This window comes from Falco rusticolus, chromosome 1, assembly GCF_015220075.1.
Source record: "Falco rusticolus isolate bFalRus1 chromosome 1, bFalRus1.pri, whole genome shotgun sequence".
Lineage (NCBI taxonomy): Eukaryota > Metazoa > Chordata > Aves > Falconiformes > Falconidae > Falco > Falco rusticolus.
The window spans coordinates 7,351,895-7,372,325 of record NC_051187.1 but is presented as its reverse complement, the minus strand read 5'-3'; the positions used below and the strand labels follow the sequence as shown (position 1 = coordinate 7,372,325).

General features: G+C 46.8%; 2 protein-coding genes across 6 annotated transcripts in view; one reads left to right on the top strand and one right to left on the bottom strand.

Moving 5' to 3' along the window:
- TMEM104 (transmembrane protein 104) overlaps nt 1-15,440 on the bottom strand; it is a 42,848-nt gene extending 27,408 nt beyond the window's left edge. The window contains exons 1-9 of one of the 4 annotated variants that reach the window (XM_037407643.1): nt 15,422-15,440; nt 14,568-14,645; nt 13,961-14,071; nt 11,850-11,971; nt 9,860-9,941; nt 8,812-8,914; nt 8,318-8,398; nt 3,825-3,924; nt 2,918-3,026 (exon numbers count right to left, since the gene is read on the bottom strand). In XM_037407643.1, coding sequence (XP_037263540.1) covers nt 2,918-3,026; nt 3,825-3,924; nt 8,318-8,398; nt 8,812-8,914; nt 9,860-9,941; nt 11,850-11,971; nt 13,961-14,005 — 642 coding nt within the window. In that variant the 5' untranslated portion in view covers nt 14,006-14,071; nt 14,568-14,645; nt 15,422-15,440. The other 3 variants (XM_037407652.1, XM_037407634.1, XM_037407660.1) reach the window with 3 other exon arrangements.
- A 131-nt stretch (nt 15,441-15,571) lies between these two features.
- NAT9 (N-acetyltransferase 9 (putative)) lies at nt 15,572-20,383 on the top strand. 2 transcript variants are annotated; one of them, XM_037407622.1, is made up of 7 exons: nt 15,572-15,632; nt 16,105-16,228; nt 17,009-17,118; nt 18,030-18,170; nt 18,394-18,453; nt 18,628-18,722; nt 18,814-20,383. In XM_037407622.1, exons 2-7 carry the CDS (start codon nt 16,152-16,154, stop codon nt 18,958-18,960), a joined length of 630 nt encoding a protein of 209 aa, XP_037263519.1. In that variant the 5' UTR covers nt 15,572-15,632; nt 16,105-16,151; the 3' UTR covers nt 18,961-20,383. The 2 variants fall into 2 exon arrangements, with proteins under 2 accessions (XP_037263519.1, XP_037263511.1); XM_037407614.1 differs by having other exon boundaries at nt 15,578-15,632; nt 16,047-16,228.
- Nucleotides 20,384-20,431: the final 48 nt, after the last annotated feature.

Below are 20,431 nucleotides of genomic sequence, written 5' to 3'. Positions count from 1 at the left end.
TGCACTTGCCTTCACTTATTTGTTTTGCAAGCCTTTATTTTCCAAGGCAATTTACAAACAAGAAGCAAGATAGCCATTTGTTCAGACAAAGGTTAATAGGGGCCTAGTGGTCTCTGAAGACTGCAGTCACACTTAGGTGTGAAATTCTGGAATAGCAATAAAGATGCTGCACAGACAAGCAAGTCTCAAGAGAAGAATTTAATCTGTCTAAATATTCTCATTATGTACATAGTTTTCAGCTTCCATTCACAATGATCTGAGCAGAGACAGCTTCCAGAGGCCTTTCTGGACAATAAAGCATGAAATAGGATTTCTACATCAGTCATTATTCCCTTTTCCATCCCCAGCTTGAAGAGTCAATGTTTGAAATGGGTTTTGCTGAAAAGACGACATAGCATTGGGAGAGAAAGAGTTGACAGGAGGAAGGCAGCACAGATCTTTGGCAGACTAGTGGTACTTGGCACAAGAGAGCTCCCATTGGCACCATTTTCCCAGAAAACCTCAAATAGATTATTTCTCCTGGTAGTCCAAAAAAGGCTCTCTGCGGGGTCATGCACAGACTGAAAAAAAGAACACTACATCCAGAGACCTGGTTCACTGGAACTAGAAAGAGGTTCCAGTTACATCCACCCATCTTGCTCCTAAAAGTCACTTAAACCTACATACAGTACTAAGAAGAGCTGAGAAAACTAGAGGCAGGCATCTAGGACAAAAGGGCTGATCCAAAAACTCGGCTGCTTTCTTTTGGGATCACAGTGTCCATCTGTCCCCTTGCCACAGGGGAACTTAGCCTGCAAAAAGAGACCTTGTTTGTCCACTGAAACATGGAATCTGAATTATTCCAACAAGCAAGAATTCTAAAAAAAGGAAAAGTCAAGAAAACAGAGCAAGCGCTTTATGCGTATGATCCCCTGGGGAACTAGAGAATAGCTATGCTCTTGATGAATCTCACCGCTCCTCACTTTCATGCTTCCTTTTCCCCTTCAGACAGGCTGGGTTCTGCTTTTCTTGCATGTTCAAGACTCCACTTCTATTGCACAAGAAGCTTGGACAAAATTTGCAGGGATAGTTACAGCGTTTTGCTACCAAATTTTTTTAAAAATTGGTATTTTTACTGATAATATTGATAAATTTATCAAAAAGCAACTTCTTACGGCTGCCCTCCCATCCCCAGGTTTCTCAGAGAGTTTAAGAGCTACTACTGGTCACTAGTCCCTGCAAACAGGACAGCAGGGGAAAAAATATTAACCAGCGCAGTCACTTCAGAGGCAGCCCAAACTTGAAGACAGCATCAGTACTGTGGTCTGAACATTTTATAAATAATTATATCTCTCATCCCTCTCTAGGGAAATTGTCATCATCATTGTTTTCTGGAGAATAAAACCCACACAAGTCAAGCAGGGAGTGGGACCAGCAGAGCTGGAGGTAGAACAAGTACCAGTTTACTCCCATACTCACCCAGTAAGAAGCACTAGAGACCTTAACAGAAAACCCCAACTTGGAGGTAATGCTGACACCCAGCAGCCTCCTGAAAATAGTGATTGTGGGAACTGCCCCACTCCAGTAACCCGCTACAGACTGGTATGTTCTCCCACAAACAACCCCTCCCTACTTCTAAGGGGGAGCAGAGGAAAGCACCAAAACCCTCATCTCAATTACTGAGCAGAGAAGGATTAACCACTACCAAAGACTTTGCAGATATTTATTCTCCAAATCCGCAAGAGGAGACAAGCAGAGGGAAAAGCTCCTCTGAGTTATGTACACAGACGGCAAGTCTAATGCTTACACAGTCTTAATTTTTTTAATTTTTCAAACCTTAACAACAATTATCTTCATGAATTATAGACATAATATCCGAGAGATGGAGGCAGTAATTAATGCATGTCTGCCTTTTCTGACTAGCTCCTTCTGCTGGGTCAGGGAGAGTTATTGAAATTCAGGAAGGAAATCTTCAATCTTCTGGAAGTTTTAAAGAAACAGACCAAGACACAACTTAATAAAGCAATATTTCTCTTAAATAATTAACTAGGCTTTGACATTCACTAATATTTTTGAGGCCCAGCTCTTACTTTTGCAATAATGCTGGAACAAGTGCGCTCAGGGATGTGAGCCAGTGCATGTCCAAAGTGTACTAACTGCAAAATTGCTTCAAACAGTCTTTACCCCCGCGTCCTCTACACACACACAGCCACCTTCACTCTTTTTTCTTAAGTTTCACTGGGACCCTTAACAGAAGCCACACTATGCAGCACTTGCATACCTCCCTCTTCTCATTTTGCCCTGCTGACATCTGTCTCCAAGTACAAGTGCTGAATTCTCCCCAAGCTCAAGAGAAGCAGCATTCATCATCCTTTGGGAAAAACCTTCATTTCACAGCAGCACCACAGCACAGTAATAGATGCAATAGACAACCCTAAACTAGACAAAGCTATTACTAAAGCAGCATATAGCACTGGATAATGTTTAAGGGGACTGTTTCTATCATCTCTCAAAAAGCAGATTCTCCTGCAGCATGAACAATTTTAGTCACATAAAGAATGCAGTCAAGAGAGCTTAGTATACTCCAGTATATTGACAATTACCTCAAAGCAACAATTACTCAGCCAAATACTGAAAAAAACCCACCCTTTGGCATGGACATATCACCTGCCTAAGCAATATAAAACTACACAACAAGGACAGAACTCTACTTAAACTCAAAATCATAAGGATCGTTCCAATGGCCACCAAATTAATGCACAGCCATGTCACCAAGAATAGAGGGGGGTATTTGGCCAAAAAGGTCAGACTGAACCAAAAGCTTCACACCTCTGTTGTTCACTTGAGCCACATCATCCCTACAGGAAAAAAAAAATCTCTATTCACTAGAAGCAAAGTTTAAATGGTAATAACTGTCAGCCCAGTTTCACAAACTCACCAGATACAGTCTGTAAGCATCAATCCGTCGAATTGGCCCCCAGCACTTGTCTGTGTCGTTATACTTTGTGCCATCTCCAACACTGCAAGAATGGTTGCCAGTGGCACTACTGGGAAAGGAGTGAGAAACAAAAGGCAGTAATTAACTCCTACCAGAGGTCTTCCCCTCTCCTGCATGCAAGGAAGAAGAATGATCAGAGACCTGAAGTATCCATTCCTCCTCTCCCTCCCTGAACATCCTCCATCCTTATATTTTCTGGACTGTGTAACAGAACAAGTCACTGAGTACCACACATACAGGCAAATTCTTGGACTGCCTGCAGTACTTGCAAGTTTGGACATTTGGTCATCAAGCTAGCAAGTTTAGGTCATATATGGATCACTGAGATTTTCCATTTCCAAGTCATGAGACCAAATCCAGCCCAGTCCAGATTTGATCAAATCAAACTGCTTCATTATCTGTTTCTTTGAGAAAGAGACTGCTCTCAGTCCAGACCTAAGGCCACACAGTGTCACCACTCACTGGTTACAAGCTTGGTAAGCATCACACCTCTCAGCTCTTACCCAAAGAAACAGAAAAGCTAAAATATTGCAATACTCTGTGTGCAGTCAAGCTATTAAGCAACAAGTCCTGTGTCTGCAACCACTGAAGCTGCAAGTTCTTCACACCTGAGGACTCATCTGAAATCAGGTCAGGCTACTTTCCAGGCAGGCAGCAGGCACTCGGGTGGGGAATATAAACCAACTTCACCCTACCACCCACAAGCGATGAGCTATCCTTGAGTCACTTCTCCACTCTGTTGTTCAGAAAGTAGAGCTAATCCTGGTCAGCCTTATCACCCCATCAAACCCAAAAGCCTGTTCTCTTCTCTGTCAGTACACAATCCCACAGCAGTAAGCGCACTTACCAGGTCACTTGCATGAGAGAGACCGGTACAGCTGCTGCGTAGATTGCCAGGTCTCCGTAGAGGTAGATGATTATGCAGAAATAGAAGAGGTTGACACCCACTGCAGGAAAAGAGACAGCAGAGTACACAGGGAATCAAACTCTGCACTTGCAAGTACATAAAAAATTTTCAAGGTCTTAAAAATAAATCACCAGCATTTTCCTCCATAGTTTACTACCTTCTGCAGCAAACTCCACCCAAGGGTCACAGCAACAACTGAAGGAACTTAGCCGCAGCACAGGAACTGACAGGACATGAGGTGCCCCAGAGCTAAACTCTGCTTCCTTCAATATCTGGCCCTGACACCAGGCCCCCAAGTCCAAGCCTGTCATCCAGTTGCTGGTCAAGACCAACAGGTCTCACATAAGTCATCTGCCAGATGAAGGTGTCAACTTGAAACAGCCACAGGCAAACACCTAGCTGATGCTCACAGACTTGGTCTGAGTGCAGCCTGACAAACGGCAAAATGAAGAGAAATGTTTTTAAGTCTCTGCCAATTCCAAACCCTCTGCTTGCAAACCTGCAGGACCTTATTAACATGAGGGATTTTGCCCTGCAGAGCTCAGGTTCCACAAGGCTGAAAATGGAACTACTTTGGGAGATCCCTTACTGTCAGCAACTCGAGCCAAGTTCAAACCTGCAAAGCTTTAAACTGTTTCTGCAACTCTTTTACCCTACTGCCACATGCATGCTGTTTCTGCCCCATTCTGGCTTTTTGGGTGGGTTTTTTTTGTTGGTATTTTTTGCTTTTTAAAGCTTGCCCTGCCTTCACTTATTAAAAACATCTTACACAAGTTACTTGGGTGCATAGAATAGCCTTACTGGGGCACAAGACAACACTGCTGTGGACAGCTAAAAACTGCAGAGAGAAAAAAAAATGCTCAATGACACCCCAAGATTCTCTTCTTCCGAACTTGTCAGTATAAATCTCACTGAGGAAAAGCTGAACATATTTTAGTTCAGAGACAGGTGAGCTACAAGAAAAAAAAAAAGCCTCAGATTTGTTTCATTTAGGAAGCTGAAGCAAAACAGTTCAAGGAACCTGCCCATACTTTCAAGTTAGGATTAAGCATCAGGTGGCATCACAATACAGCTGCAGTAAATCAGTTCACCTCTCCAAGCTTCACACGTGACAACTATCAAACAAGGACAGCATCACTGCAGGAATGCAGTCTAATATTGCTACAGTGCTTGGATGCCCCAGAGTTTTACCACGTTTTGCCATCATACTGGATGGCACTGGATCTCTGGATGTCACAAAACATTAATAGGCATTCTCCTTCGTTTAAATAAATTGTTCAATATGCTGAGCCTACTTAGCATAAAATATTCCTAAACAAAAGGCCTGTATTGGGAAAGCAGCAAGGAATCTTCCTTACTTCTGGAAAGCAGCAAACTAAGCCAGTACTCCCAGAGTTGTTCCTGGGTTTGTCTAACAAACTGAGACCTTGCAAGAACTGTCAGATCACTTCATATAGTTCCCCCCTTGTTTTCTTCCTCTGTGAAAGATTTAAGATGGTTAAGGAGTCTCTGCATTGTTCTGACGATGGCAAACTACCTATTAGTCTTCTCCAATTTCCCATTAAGAAAGGTTGAAGGTTATTGTAACAGATATCTGGCATAGGACAGAAGCTGCAAGACACACTAAGCACAGGACTACACAGACCCAGATCTAGATTCTGTTTTGGGGTCTGCTACTGGTCTTGGGCCTCAGCTGCACCCCACCCCCAAAATAAGGCCAACATGACCAGCTAAGCTACAGCAGCACCACCAGGTACCCACCAGCACACACTACATCCCCATTTCAGTGCAGATTTCTCTGTCTGTGGGAAGCCCAGGTAACAGTCCTCTCCCAAACCCATCCTCCCGAAGACAGGAAGACTTTAGCATCAGTTCTTTTATAAACTGCTGCTGACCCTCCCTAATCAATACTTTCATTACTGGACACAAAACAGGGGGGGGGAAAAAAATCAATGACTTCCTGTGGGGAAACAGCATGATAGATGTGCCTAGAATCCATTATTGCAATAAATGACTGCTCAGTCCCAGAAGAAAGCACCCAACATTGCAAAATAAATAAATAAAAAGCAGTGCTTCAGAGCCAGCACTTTTAAAAGAGCACACAGGCCCTTCACAGCCTAAACCTAAGTCAGCTCCCTTTAAGAAAGTAGACAGTCTGAAATGGAGATTTATCCCCAGCTTACCTCCCAGGACTGCAGATTCAACTCCTGTCAGATTGCTGAAAATAAAAATCAGTCAAAAGGAACAGAGAACTCGCTAGAAATCGGAGGCTTTGAGAACTATTGCAAAGCTCTCACCAGCCTTACCTCTGAAGGCTGTAACGCCCTCAGACACCTTGGGTTTGGATCCATGCTTTGTACACTGTAAGCAAAAACCTACCCAGACAGTTGGTAGCTGTGAACCCACCAGAAGTTGGTGCTTGGAGCTGGGACTTCCCAAGTGTGGCCAAGTTTCTCAGCACTAGGCAGCACCAACTGGTCACTGAGCAACTGCCCTAACTGAAGGCCTTTCTGTGCAACTGTCGGAAGGAAGCCCCTCAGCAAGGCTCTGCAGAGGGAGGCACTCCGCTTGTCTCTTCTCTGCAGCTGCTCAGCAGACCAGACAGTGTTTCAGAACTAAGACTCAGCAACAGTACAGGGGTAGAGCCTCACCGCTGAGCACAGAAGGGAAAGCAGCAAACGAGTTACAGCTGCCCCAGCCCCTTTGCTGCGTGTATCTCACCCCATCTGGAAGTCACAAGTGGTTTCAAGCTATGACCTGCAGCTGCTCCAGCTGCCTTCCCACAGAGGGATTCATCCCTTTGCATGGAGTAGGTCCTGGGGAGGATCTCTAACACAGAAATCAGATAGCTCTGGCTAAAGCCATGTTAAGAAGCAGGATTAGGACTGCCAGGACAGAGCAGTCCTTGCCTTTGCCGGGAGCACACAGCAGAGCAGGCAGAGTGTGCTGGCCCAGCCCTTGCTACCACCAAGGTGGAGTGGCCCAAGGGCAGCAGCCCCAGGCACCTGGGGGGCCCTTACCAGCCCCTGTGAAGCACAGCACAGCTGGGGCCTTCCAGAACTTGCTTACGGGAGAGAGCACTCTTGCCTCCTGTGACCCTGCACCCCTCCTGTGGCCAAACTGGCCTCTACAGCTGAATCATCAGCAATACTGCTACGCTGTTACACGGTGCTTCTCAAAGCACTTCCCAAATATTACTTCCCAGAGGATGACAGATGAGGAAGCGTTCGCAGTGCTTTTCAGATGACAAAGCATACAAGCAAGAAAACCTGCCTAAAGACAGAGCAACCCAGTGCTACAGGCAAGACTTGGAACAAGGAGATTCTGAGTCCCCAACTTGCACTCAAGTCACCTCTCCTCTTCTCTGACCAGAAAAGTGGCAGCCTGATCCAAGGTGGATTATTTTGATAGTCTTAAGTGATTTAAACCTACAAAGGCCCAGAAGAGGCATGCAGGGAAATTAAAAAGGTTTTTTTTCAATTGGGCTTCAAAATTAGAAATATAGTTCAAAGAATCTTCACTCCTTAAGCCCAGCTGTCCTTCAGAGGCAACAGTCTTACACTGGCATGAAGTGATGTAATGGTAGTGGAAAAAACCAGCCCATCACATCTTTGTAAGGTGGCCAGTGAGCAAGAGAAAATGTCGCTTTCCACAAGAAATGGGGCCTGACAGGCTCCAAACTGCACAACCATTGTGTCTGATGATTTTCTGGCCCAGCACAGCAGTTAAAGTGTACTGTTTTACTCAGGATACCTAACATTGTAGTTTGCATTTCTATCACATGCAGCAATGGATATGGCTTTACTGCAGTACAGTTACAAGTTTGTTCCCTGGCATACAGGAGACATTTAAAAGCAAAAAGACAAGACAGCTGCCAATCATACGCACACCAGGGACTCTCTCAGCAGTTCACGCCCCAGCAGCTCTCTTGGTGACTATCCAGATACATGCAATTTGCAACAGCTCTCCCCAGAAGTAGCTCTTCCCTTCAGACCGATACTGATGGGGTTCAGGGAAGCCAAAAAGTCTCATTCTCAAATGCTACAGCCAAGATGGAACCGGCAAACACGACAGCTGGGCTCTACTCCTTTAGACAGCAGAGATCACAAAGGATAGATGCAGTTCAGAGTCAGGTTGAGGGCAGTCAGAAGAGGCACTGACTTACACTCGCCTGTTTCAAGAAACTGGGCCTATAACCTGCAGTATTTTGGCTAGTTCCACTACCACCACCACAGCACCTTCCCCTCCTTGCAGGTTCTGGCCCACTCAGTCCATAAATAATCCACTTCGTAGAAACACCACACAGGGAGATGAATACAGTACACAGAGAGAAGGAACAACACTTTGGGGTGGAATCATCACAAACTCAGGATGCAAACCCACACCAAGAAGCAGGCACTGAGACAGGACTTCTGAAAATGTGAATCACTTACCTTTATTGAAGAACATGGAAGCCATCTGGCCCATTTCCACCCTCTCGGTGATTTCAAAGATATTGGGTGAGCCACGTCTCTCTGCAAGGTGAAAACAAGAAGTATTTCAACCAGTCCCTCCAATAAACCCAGAGGCCAGACTATCTGAAGACACTCAGGAAGCTCTAGCAACAGTTTGAAGGACAGTATATATGACTCCATAGCTGCAGAGTCACTGGTCCAATTACTCTGCCGAAGCTAGTTTAAAAGTGTTTTGAAAATAAGATGTTCTCATCTTAGTGACCTAGAAGGAAGAGATCTTTATCAGACTGTAGAAGGTGAACGGAATTCTCAATGAGTCTTATCTTACAAGTGCTCAGGACTTTGGGATGTGAGCACGTGGAATTAAGGGTGAAATGGACAGAAGAGTTCTGCCCCACTTGCTGGAGCCCACTGCAACACCGTCCGCAGAGAAAAGATCTTGGATTGAGTGAAAGCACGAACTAGGTACTTACGAACTGACAGGATGGGTCGTGTCTCTGCTCGCTCGTAGCCATCTTGGAGGAGAACATCACTGTCAGATACTCCAGAGGAAGAATCCTCATCCTCGTCATCCTCCTGGAAGGAAAGACCAGACCACTGATGAGATGTCTGCTACCCACAGTGCAGGCTGTGGCACCACCCAGTGTCGTGGTCTCACTTCCAGAAACTCAAAGGTAGGTGTCAAACAGGGATGGGCAGGACATGCAAGCAAAGGCAACACCAGGGAGCCCTTGGCCCAGCCTTGGGGTGCTGCAGGGAGCAGAGGAGAGCACTAGCAGGGCAGGCTGAAGTGAGTGACAGGCTCCGCTATCCTAGCCTCGGCCATGCACACAGCAACAGTGTCCAATTTGTGTAGTGATATGTGGCACAAGGAAGATAGAAACTACCAGATCTGCAGGGCTGCCGAACTAGTAGAAAAAAAATCCAAACATTATAGTCTTAGCTAGTCGGAACACAACAGTCTAGCTCCTAACTCCAACCTCCCATCACACAGGCAGGGGTTTAAGTCAGCACAAACAATTACGCCCTGCACTGATCCAGAAAAGCCACTAAAGACAGGATCCAAAAAGCCACAAGTAAGTTTTACGGCAGGGACATACTTCAGGACTGTCCACTCCCTGGGATACAGCCCAAGTGACAGCAAGGACATTTCAGCCTGTCCCTGTTAAGTGACCCGAGATCAGCAAGGATTTACAGATCTCAGCACATTCCAAATGGCACCAATATATTGGCTGCCACCTCTACACATTCACTGAGCAGCGCTTCTGGGCAAGGAGAGCACAATCAGTAAGAAATGTGAACAGCACAAGAGATTTTTCAAAGAAGGAGCATAAAATCCTGTCTTTAATGAGCAACCCCACAGGGAACTAACAGACATATTTTATATGGCAAAGTTAAGTACAGTAGAAATTTATTCCTTTAGAGTTACTAATCAGGCAAGGCCAAGATGCAGAGGTATCTCAGGCAAGTCCTACAGGATAAAAGAAAAAGAGAAACTGGAAAATTAAACCCCACACGAACCTTGCGTTTTTCCATTCTCTTCCATCGTAGCTGGGCATTTGCAGCAGCCATGGCTTCCACCACAAAGGTCGTAGTCATATAGCTAGAGAAATTAAATTGATATCAATAATAGTCAAGAACTGTCATTGAAGGGAGACAGAGAATTATTCCCACCTGTCCGTAGGAGCAAACAAACAAAAACAACCTTTTCACCAGCTACACACACGCGTGCTGGTTTTGGTACAGCGTTTCATCTCAGTTTGCTGCTCCCTTCTGTTCTTGAGCTTAAGGTGTTCAAGTGGACCACAAAATGCTGTAAAATATAACATGCCTTCAAATATAAGGGTATCTGGAAGGCACCTTCTTACTGTTTCTGAGTTGAAGAAGGCTACAGGACTTCCCCCTTTACTAGAAAGCAAGCTTCCTTCCTCCTTTTAGAGCCTAGGACGAACACAATACTATTCTGAAGCTTACCTATTAGGGTCTGTGGCAAAGCTGCTATGGTCCCTTAAAGGATCTTACAAATGGCATGAGAAGCAAAGCAGCAATACAAGACCAAGGAGCAGATCACACAGGCATGCAAATACACTTTGCTGGAGGCCGAGGAAAAGCTGTCCAGGGAAACAGTAAGAGCCACTGACGGAAGGAATATCATTATCTCAGCTAAAACCAGTCCTATAATAAAAAAAAAAAATGGAAAAAAAACCCAACCAAAAAACAAACCAACAATCTCAAATCAATCTTATTTAAGGCTTTAAAGTGGTTTCTCACTGCTTCACGAACTGGACTCCCTTACCAAGCTCAAATAAGAGATTAGTCTTGCAAGAATAAAAGCAAGCAGCCTGTCCCAAGGCCCATGTAGCAATTTCCACCCAGACTCTTCTTGCACTGAAGGGTCCCCAGCGGGCACGAGGAAGTCACAAGCGCCAGAACAAAAGCAACAAGGCAGTGCAGCTGCCAAGGCGTGTATGTAGTACTTTGAGCTGCATCTTTTCAGATTAATCCAGTGCAATTTTGGTATGTATGTTTGGAGGTTTATGCTCTTCTGCTGACCTTGGATTGTCCGCTGGCGCTGAGTTTCATACATTGAATTTAGGCTTTTAAACTGATATATCTAAAAGGAATTGCTTCTAAAACTTCCAGTTACTGTACTCCCACAGTTTATATTTTATCAAGCCTTTGCAGCTTACAGCTTTGAGGTGGAGAACTACAAGCATTACTACAGTCAGTACTGATGATACAGCACCTCTGTATAGCAGTACCTAACAGATCCAAAAAGTGCTGCCTCCAAATCAAAGGCACATTCAGGCTGATAGAATTGGTTACTGACAAGAAAGGAACTTCTAAATTCCATTCTTACAAATGGCAGGAGGGGATTTTGGTTTATTTTATTTTAAAACCAAGCAAGGAGAAAGCAGGGATTCACAGCCCGTCAGAAGATGGCAATTCTATTAATAACTACTTAGACATCAGTGCCGTATCAACAGCCTTCAGCTCCACCTGCTGCTCCAGCAGGAAGGCAGCTGGGCAGAAGCTCATGGCCAGCCAGCGTGAAAATCAAGACACCAGCTCCAAGGTCTTAAGCAGGAATGGGGCAGGGGCAGGAATAACACAGGCCCAGCTATACAACAATTTTTCAGTAATTTTTCCTGATGCTCCTGAAGCCAAGAGCACTGCCAGAAGCCAAGAGAAAGGTAACACAACAGGTCTGTATCACACATGCAAGTCACAAAGCAGAAAAAGAAAGCTGGAAGAAAGGTCCCAGAAGATTCTGGACTGTAGAAAAAGTCTTTCCCATCAGCCAGGGAGTGGGATATAGCACCATACTGCAGGCAGTCAGAAAATGCATCCCTCCAAATAAGGTCCACAGGCAACACGACTGCAGAGATCGACGCTCAAAGCAGTAGAGGGATGGGATCACTCAGAAAAGTACCAAAAGTCTTAGCACTGTCCTTACAGCCCCACCCAGCCAAGCCCCACAACCCCCTAAAGACACATTCTCATGTCCTACCTCATAAATCCCAGGAACATTAGGAGAACAAGGCTGACAAGCCACCCTGCTGTTGCAAAGGCCTTTGGCATGGTTAGAGCTCCTGTTCCAACGATGAGGTTGAACATGTAAACCAGACCAACCTGCAATCCATTCACAAAATCCAACATGAGTGTTTGCAGCTGTGCCAAAGATCATCCAGGACACCTCACATGTGCAGATTTAAATGGAAAGCGCAATCTTCGAGCAAGCAGGGCGGGAGCAAGCCCAGGCTAAAAATGAATATCGGAGGGGACTGATAACTAAAGAGAACCCAGTGAGTGTCAGAACATTTCTGGAGAAGCTGATATTCCTCTCCATTTTTCTATTTATTTTACAATATTGTATTTCTTTCTAACTTTTAGAATTAGAAAGCGCGCGAGCTTTTTGTCTGTTTGTTTTCAAATCCACTGCCTGCTACCAGAAGTGTCTACACTGTGGGTTGGGGGTCTCTCCTTTTCTGACCTGAACATTTAAGTAGCTATGGCTACGTACATAGATACCTTTCAGAATCTCTTGTTGTTCTTTATTCTTCGTAAGCAGGAAACATTCAAACGGAATTCTAATTCAAAGCCTGCTTGCCATTTTACCAGTAAGCAGCGGAGCGTATTCTGAAGAAGGGATTTTACTTCTGGAAGGGAAAGGGTTTCATCCTCTCTGGCAGAAAGCTTTTTTCTACCCAGGGGCAAAAGATAACTGTGCACCTGGACAAGACAACCCCCACCCACCCACCTTGACTATAAATTTAGCTGCATTCATGATCAAAAATTGCCCCAAAGTTCTTTTTATTTTTTATATAGGTCAGAGTCTCTCCAGAGGACAGCCAGTAAAGAACTGCGTCTGAGTACACTTTTCTGGGCGTGGAGCAATTAATATCAGGATTGCTCCCCAGGTACCCTGCAAGCCTTTCATTCACTGACATAAGCACAGAAAACTCGTTATTCAACAAGTCTCCTACAACAACAAAAAAAGTCAGCCATTGCAGTTTGCAGGAAAGTTCTTCACATTCACCTGGCAGAGCTGTCATTCCCTGAGCACAACTCAAGTGCCCAGGGCCATGACTTACTCTTCAGAGAAAGACTGCTGAAAAAAAACTTCAGGTGATTTTCCTTGAATTTGGTCAAGTAGACAGAGATGAAAATGGTACCCGTGTGTTCAGTCTGGCTAGACATCTTCAGGGAAAGAGGAAAAAGTCATAGCCTTTGAGATTAGACTCTAGGAAATTCATGCAACACTAAGATAATAACATAAGAACAGGTGACACTAATCCTTTAGAGTCCAGACGTCCCAGTTACTGTCTTGTTCTCCATTTTCACAGTTGTGACCTATTTCTGCAGCCTAATATTCAGTTCTTCTAAACTCAATTGTCAATACCGGGATTAAAGTTTTAAAGCATTTGAAAGCCAGCATACAGGTTTCAGGACTGATTCTATATTTAGTCATTCCAGAAAAAAAGACTAAACCTTGTTTACAAAGCACCGTTTTTAAGAGCTGACACTATACACACTTGTGGCTATGAAAACCAGTATTTCCAGTAACATAGGGAAGCAGTAATTGGCTTTGCAGTTTCACCCGCTACCACATTACAAGGAAGAAACATCTTGATGACTGATTTTAAATGAAGTGGTTTAAAACAAATTACTACAACAGCCACAAATAAGTAAACTTTACATAATGTTTTCCCCTGACTTCCTTAAAGTAAAAAAAGAGAAGCAAAGTGGGATAAGTTTCAATGTCACTATTCCCCCCGTTTATGCTAGCTTCCTGTGACAATTCAGATTGATGAAAACATTAAGAAAATATTTAGGAAAGCGGGGAGAAGGATGCATTAGCTGGTATGGACATGAAGCTCTTTTTAACACTTTTACAACTATGCCTTAAGCAGACACCATCCCTTTACATTATATAAAGCAATCTGTGATGCAAAAACCCCCCATCTATAAGGGCTAAGAAATTTTAAGTACCCTTTGACCTCCATCATCTCTTGAAACATTCATGTTATGTCCGTGGGGAAGCAGGAAATGAAAACAGAACGTTGAGAGAAGAGGATTTTGAAAAAACTTGCAAGCAGAGCCACAAACAGCAGGACTTACATAGGGAGAGTAAAGCTCTCCTGTATCAGTAATACCACCAGCCATGTTGAAGATGCTGGGGACGCTCAGAGCAGAGTGAGGAGGGTGTTTTCAACTTCTACTGCCTTTAACCTAGAGAAACACCAGAAAGTTGTGTTAGCTTTGTCAGAAAGAGGAGGAACTCATGAGTCAGCTTTTGCACATCCGTCTTCTGATATTTGGACAAAAGAACATTTCAGCAGGACCTTGCGCTTCAGGCAGATACACCCCACTCACCAGCACCACTTGTTTCAATACTCCATGAAAAGGTCATGTACCTGTTCAAGCTAATTTAAAAGTAACCAAAAGGCCCTGCTCTTTCATGGGATGGCCAAACTTCACCTTCCCCAAACAGCCAGAGGGGATGTTTCAGACACTAAAACCTCAAGAGGAAGAATGCCTGCCTTGAGGATGATCTGGTACTGCTGCTTCTCATGCACTTACTACTCTTAGAAAGCACGTGCTTCCTGGAAATTAAAGCAGTAAAAAACAGCCTACCGCCTGTCCTCAATCTCAAATACAGACCTAAGTAGGCAAATTAAGATACTGGACCTATGAAAAACACCCAGAGACGCACCGTTACACATACCAAAGCTTCCAAAGCAGAAGTATTTGGGGAACTTCACATCGTCTTTGCAAAACTACAGGAGGGGAGAAGCCAAGCCGTCTGAAAGATTTCGGAGTCAATAATTAGCCATAGTTGATTTAAGAGCTTTATCAAATTCCTCATACTTCTATATATGATCCCGCTTAGCCATCCCAACTGGGACAAATCAGTACAGGCTTCACAAGCTAATAGCACTAAAAAAACCAAACAGTTCATAAGCTCACACACACATTAGATGACAGAAATAAGCAGGCAGCAGAGCTCACTGGGGTCAGAACTAGACCGGCCCTCAGAAGAAGAGGCCAAACATCTGTTTATAAGGGACTTCAAGGCCCTGAAGCCAAGTTTACCACAGCCAGAGCGAGCCGCAGGACCCCGGGCCCGCCAACAGGCCTCGGGCACCCATCGGGCCCAGGAGGGGCCCTGCCCCGGAGCCTGCCCGGGCCTCCAGATCCCCCCGGCCTCGCCACCTCCCGGCACCCCCCGGACTGCCCCCCAGCTGGCAGCGCTGCCTGCCCACCCCCCTGCCCGCCCCCCCCGCCACGGAGCCCCCCACAGCGCTGAGAGCCCCCCGGAAGCCCAGGCCCTTCTCCTCCCGCCAGGGCCTGGTGGCTCCAGCTCCCCCCCGCCCCGCGCCGGGACCCTCCGCAGGCTCCACCCCGAACCAGGATCCCTCCCAGGCCTCGCAACGCGCTCTCCCTCACTGGGCCGTTCCCCACACGCAGCCTACGGGCCCGGCCCGCCCCCCCCGCCGCTGCGGGACCCCCCCGGGACCCCCGCGACCTCACCGCCGGCGGCTCGTGCCGGCGGTCCCGCCCCCTCATCGCGGGACTTACCGCGCACGCGCCGCCCGCGGGGACTTTCCGCCCACGTGACCGGCTCCGCGGGCGGGGCGGGGCGCGGTGCATGCGCCGGTTGCGATTGGTCGCGGGAGTCACGTGCGCATTGGCGGGGCGGAGGCGGGAACGGGCGGGGCGGGGCGATGACGCCATTCGGAGCGGGGAGGTTGATGGGCCTCTGCGCATGCGCGGAAGAGCGACGCGGCAGGTAGACCTTTCCTCCCGCGCTCGGGGCTCCCCTCAGTCCCTGGCCCGGCCTCCCCTCGGGTCCCGGGGCTCCCCGAAGATCCCAGGGCTCCCCTCAGGCCTCCGGGCTCCCCTCAGGCCTCCGGGCTCGCCTCAGGCCTGGATCTCCCCTCGGGCCCCGGGGCTCCCCTCAGGCCCCGGTTCTCCTCTCAGTTTCAGCTCTCCCCTCAGCCCCAAGGCCCGCACTGTGTCGGAGCAGGGCACCTCCACCACCACCTGGGTCATGAAGTGTTCAGTGGCCCCTGTTAGGGCACTCCCCGGGCCGCTGCTGGGCCTCGGCACCGACACAGGCCTGCCCGGGGTGTGGGGGAGCAGGAGGCGCAGGATGGGAAGGTTTCTGGGGGGGATTGGTGTGATCTGGGGTCTGTCTGCACAGTGGGAGCAGCCACCACTGGCTCCCAAAGGGCTCCAGGGAGTTCTGTCCCATCCCTCAGCCTCGCTGGAGGCACGGCGTGTGGTGCTGGGTCTCAGCGCAGAGGCCATGAAGATTAACCAGAACACTGTGCTGCAAGGAAAGAGGGTGACCCTGGTGCCATACACTTCTGCACATGTGCCCCGGTATGTGGCTCTTGTCCTCTGGATACTCTTGCACGATCTGATTTCACTTTCTTTAAACGGAGTGTGGTGTTCAGAAAGGGTGTTGGCTTGACAGCAGCAGGGCCCTCTTCTCCCAGGGAACCACATAGCAGAAAGAGCACTCTTAGAAAGGCAATCGGTTCTGTCCTCCGTGCCCAGCAGCAGACATCCATGGCAGGTGTGCCTTTTGCCAGGCCTGCTGACAAAGAGAATTTCATCTGTGCCACTGTGTACCCATGGAAAGGGAAATACCTGGCTGTGAGTGAACCACCAACACTTTCGTTTATTGATGTCTTTCCCTAATAACAGTGGAAGAGCAAAAATTCGATGTGTAAAACCAGATGGATGTTTGATAAATTAGAAGCAGGCAGTTTGTAAAGTGCTGGCCTGGGCAGCTGCAGCCTCAGCATAAAGATGCCAGTAGTGGTCTTCTTGTCAGTGTCCGGGAGATGCTGTATCGTTTGCAGTTGGGATGAAATGCACCGGAACTCAATGCTCAGTACTTTTTTAAAATACCAAGTTTGCATTGGGAACTCTGTCCATGCTGTGGCTTTGTCTGGAAACTTGCTACATTTCCACAGAGAACACTTATTCCTTTTTTAGGTAAGGGAGAAAGGCTTGTGGATACTTTTAAGTTGCCATGAATGCCAGGCTAGTGTTTCTGGAACCGATTTATGACAGCCTGATCCTTAGAGTGCCTGTGGAAATTAGCCTGCGATGCTATAGCTCAGGCAGTGATCTGGTTCTGGATCCTTTTGTCAGGTACCATGAGTGGATGCAGTCAGAGGAGCTGCAGCGCCTGACCGCCTCTGAACCACTCAGCCTGGAGCAGGAGTATGAGATGCAGTGCAGCTGGCGGGATGACGCAGACAGTGAGAATCTTAAACATTTTCTAAGGGTGGGTGGGAGTGGTGAGCAGGTCCCTTCTGCCCTGTAAAGACCCCACAGCGGCCTGAGAATGCCTGGTGAGTGGGCTCTACTGGTTGAAGCAGAGGGACCTTCTGTAATAGTAGCTTTGGACTGGCTTTCTATTTATAGCTGATATATGCCTAGGGAAGTAGAGAGTGGCCAGGGCTGTTGGTATCTTTTTTATGCAGTTTTTCAAAGATTACAGTGATTTACTTTCCATAGCATTACGAGCTGAGCTGGTCCTGCACAGTCAACACTCCCCAGGCCTGATTGTCATAAAAAGGTGGAAGGGGGTTGTATTTTTCCTTGAGAAATAAAAGGACTTCATAATTACCTGGTTGAGGTGTGTTGACTGAATTGGTTCCCTGGCTCTCCTACAGGTAATGAATCACTTCCCATAAAAGCCTGGTAGAAATTTAGTGAGCTAGAAGATATTGAGGCTGGCAAAGACCTCTGGAGCATTTGTCTTAGCTGGCATTAAAAGCCTTACTCAAAGCAGCAGTAATGTGGACTAGGTGAATCACTAGGTCTCAGTCTCTTGTGCATAAAACAGTTCTTTGCCCAAACTTGCTGCTGAGTGAGACGAGGCAAGGAGACCTCAGACATGGGGTGGAAGTTTTCGTGCTCCTTGAATAGGCTGTTCCTAGGCTTGGTGTCTGCATCACCCTCACAATGTTTAAAAATAATTCTTGGATTTCTATGGATGGGAGCAGGCACACTTGGCATGGGAAGCCCACTTGTTAATTCTTCCTTACTGTTAATGTGCACACTGTTGTTCCTCTGTCCATTGCATGCCTTTAATTTCATCCTTCAATAATCTGTGAATAATTATGAGCATGCCCTGAAAATGCTACTATCTTTTTGTTTTCCCCAGAGTGCACCTTCATTGTGCTGGACACGGAGCGGTGGTCTGGACAGGCATGTGCGGATGAGGACTGCATGGTGGGGGACGTGAATCTCTTCCTCACCAACCCTGAGGATCTGACTTTGGCCGAGATTGAAATTATGATTGCAGGTCAAGTTCTGCTTCATAGCTCGGATCTTTGTCACCATGGCTAAAGCCAGCTGCAAACAGATGTTATGTACAGCAGCTTTTTTTTCTCATTGCTTTACCATAGCTGTCCAGTCCTGATCAGCATCCTTTGCTGGTCCAGGTCACAGTCTTTTCTGAAAAGTGTCTGGCATAGCTAATTTGTCTTGTGTAACTGGATGCTGACTTCTGTGGCTGTCTCTTTCAGAGCCCAGCTACCGAGGCAGAGGGTTTGGCAAGGAGGCAACTCTGATGATGATGTCCTATGGTAAGGGTGGCTCAATGCACAGGAGCAGTCAGGATGTGATCTGGAAGCATATATTCCTAGTGATACAGACAGAGTAGTAAGGGATGCAACCCCAGAAGTTGGAGTCCTGTGCTTTCATAGATGTAGCAGCCGAGCAGCTGATAGGAATGCTTCTCTTTTTGCTTTCTTTTGCAGGAGTGAGAAACCTGGGGATCACCAAATTTGAGGCTAAGATTGGTCAGGAAAATGAAACCAGTATCTGCATGTTCAAAAAGCTTCATTTTAAGGAGGTGTGGTAACAGACTTATCTTACACCCAGAGAACGTGAGCAGCATTTGCCCTGTGACTGGGGCTGAGATGCTTTTCCTCTATGTGATGCAGGTTGCTGTGAACAGCGTTTTCCAAGAGGTGGCACTGAGGCTGGATGTCAGTGACCAGGAGAGACGATGGCTCCTGGAACAGACAAACCACGTGCAGGAGAAGAACTATGTTGAACTGACGCTGCCAGCTGGGGTGCTGGAGAGCTGACAGACACATCCAGACGCAGGCCTGGTTTCCCGTGAGGAGTTGGATGCTGTTGTGAGATCTGGATGGGGACGATGCCGGTGAGCCAACACTTTGCTGGACTTTTCATTCGTCCCCTTCGGTTACTTTGTCATTTTGTAAACTCTGCACCTTGTTGCACCAGCCGTACTGCCTGAAATTTGGACCTGCAGAACAGCTGCTGATTCACAGGCTTGACTAGGAATGACTGTAACCTTAACAAGCTGTTCCAGCAGAGCTTAAAATCATCAGCAGTTTCTGGACAAGCAGTGCCTCCAATTTCTGGATCAGCAGCACCCACTGCTTTTAGAACAGGATTCATCAGTTCAACAGAGGCAGCGTCAATAGGCTGGTAGCTAGGCTGTTTTCTCTTAAATAAAAAAAAAAAGATCTGAAGTGCCCAAGCACGATCTGGGAGCGGCGGGGCTCGGCTGCTTGGTTTGGCTGCCGAAAGAGTAGTTAGAAGTTGTAAAGGACAGCGGTGATTCTTTGAACCCTGTTCTCCGGGGTGTGGCAGGTTGTGGGGGGGTACAGCTGGAAGTGAGCGGCCCAGGTGTGGGTGAGCACAACCAAAGGGCAAGTTAACATGATAAAAAATTACTGATATCAGCAAACTGAAACTAGAGCAGAGCCTTGCCATGATCACTGCGTAACAGGGGCTGGCAGCTGCAGGAGGCTGCTGAGACAAAGCCCCCTGAGCTTCAGGGCCATGCTTTGGACCTGGAAACCTCAGACCATCATTGAAGGGATATTGCACTTCATTTTACCAGGCTGCTTTTATGAGAGCAAGGAGGAGGAGAGCACAACTGAAAGACAACAGTATAGTAATCCCCGTCTTCAGGGAACTCCAGGCTTGCTCTGCTGAGCCTGGAGGCTCTGTTCCCTGCTCTGCAGTAACATGAATGGGGAGAAAAATACCTCTTAACTGGGGGCAGATATATTTAGGGCAGGAGCTAGCCAGCCAGCCTCTGCTGTGCTGTGTTGGAGCTCTGTGGCTGAAGAAGAGGCACTGCCTGACTCCCACTGGACAGACTTTTTAATGCAGTTATTTAGCCTGACCTTTCCTGCCCTACACAGCAAGCTTTCCACAGCAGGGAAGCTTGCTAAGAGAAGACAGAAGGCAAGGAGGATAACTGATGCTCCTGTGTGTTTTACCACTGTAAATAGCAGCCATAATAGCTAATTCCAGACCAGAAATTAGGCAGTATCAGGTAACAGCTTTCAGATTTTCCCAGGGATGTTTTTATCAGAAATTGGTAGACTATGGAATTTTTCGTGTGGCTGTGCCTGTACTTTTAGGGCCTGGGGTTTTTAGTTTTCCAATTTTAGTTAATTTAAATGCATCATTCCTTGACCAATATTAAAACCAAGCGTGGGAACAGTGTATCATGGTATTTTAAACAACAAGTATTTAATGTGGATTTAGTTGTAGCGAAAGCTTTGTGTGGTACTAAAG

What these genes read in the sequence shown, in the direction of transcription:
- NAT9 (XM_037407614.1), top strand. Translation starts at nt 15,609, where the DNA reads ATGCGCGGAAGAGCGACGCGGCAG. An exon ending in ACTTCTGCACATGTGCCCCG is followed by an intron (nt 16,229 to 17,008) that starts GTATGTGGCTCT and finishes TCCTTTTGTCAG; the next exon opens with GTACCATGAGTGGATGCAGT. An exon ending in TCTGATGATGATGTCCTATG is followed by an intron (nt 18,454 to 18,627) that starts GTAAGGGTGGCT and finishes TTTCTTTTGCAG; the next exon opens with GAGTGAGAAACCTGGGGATC.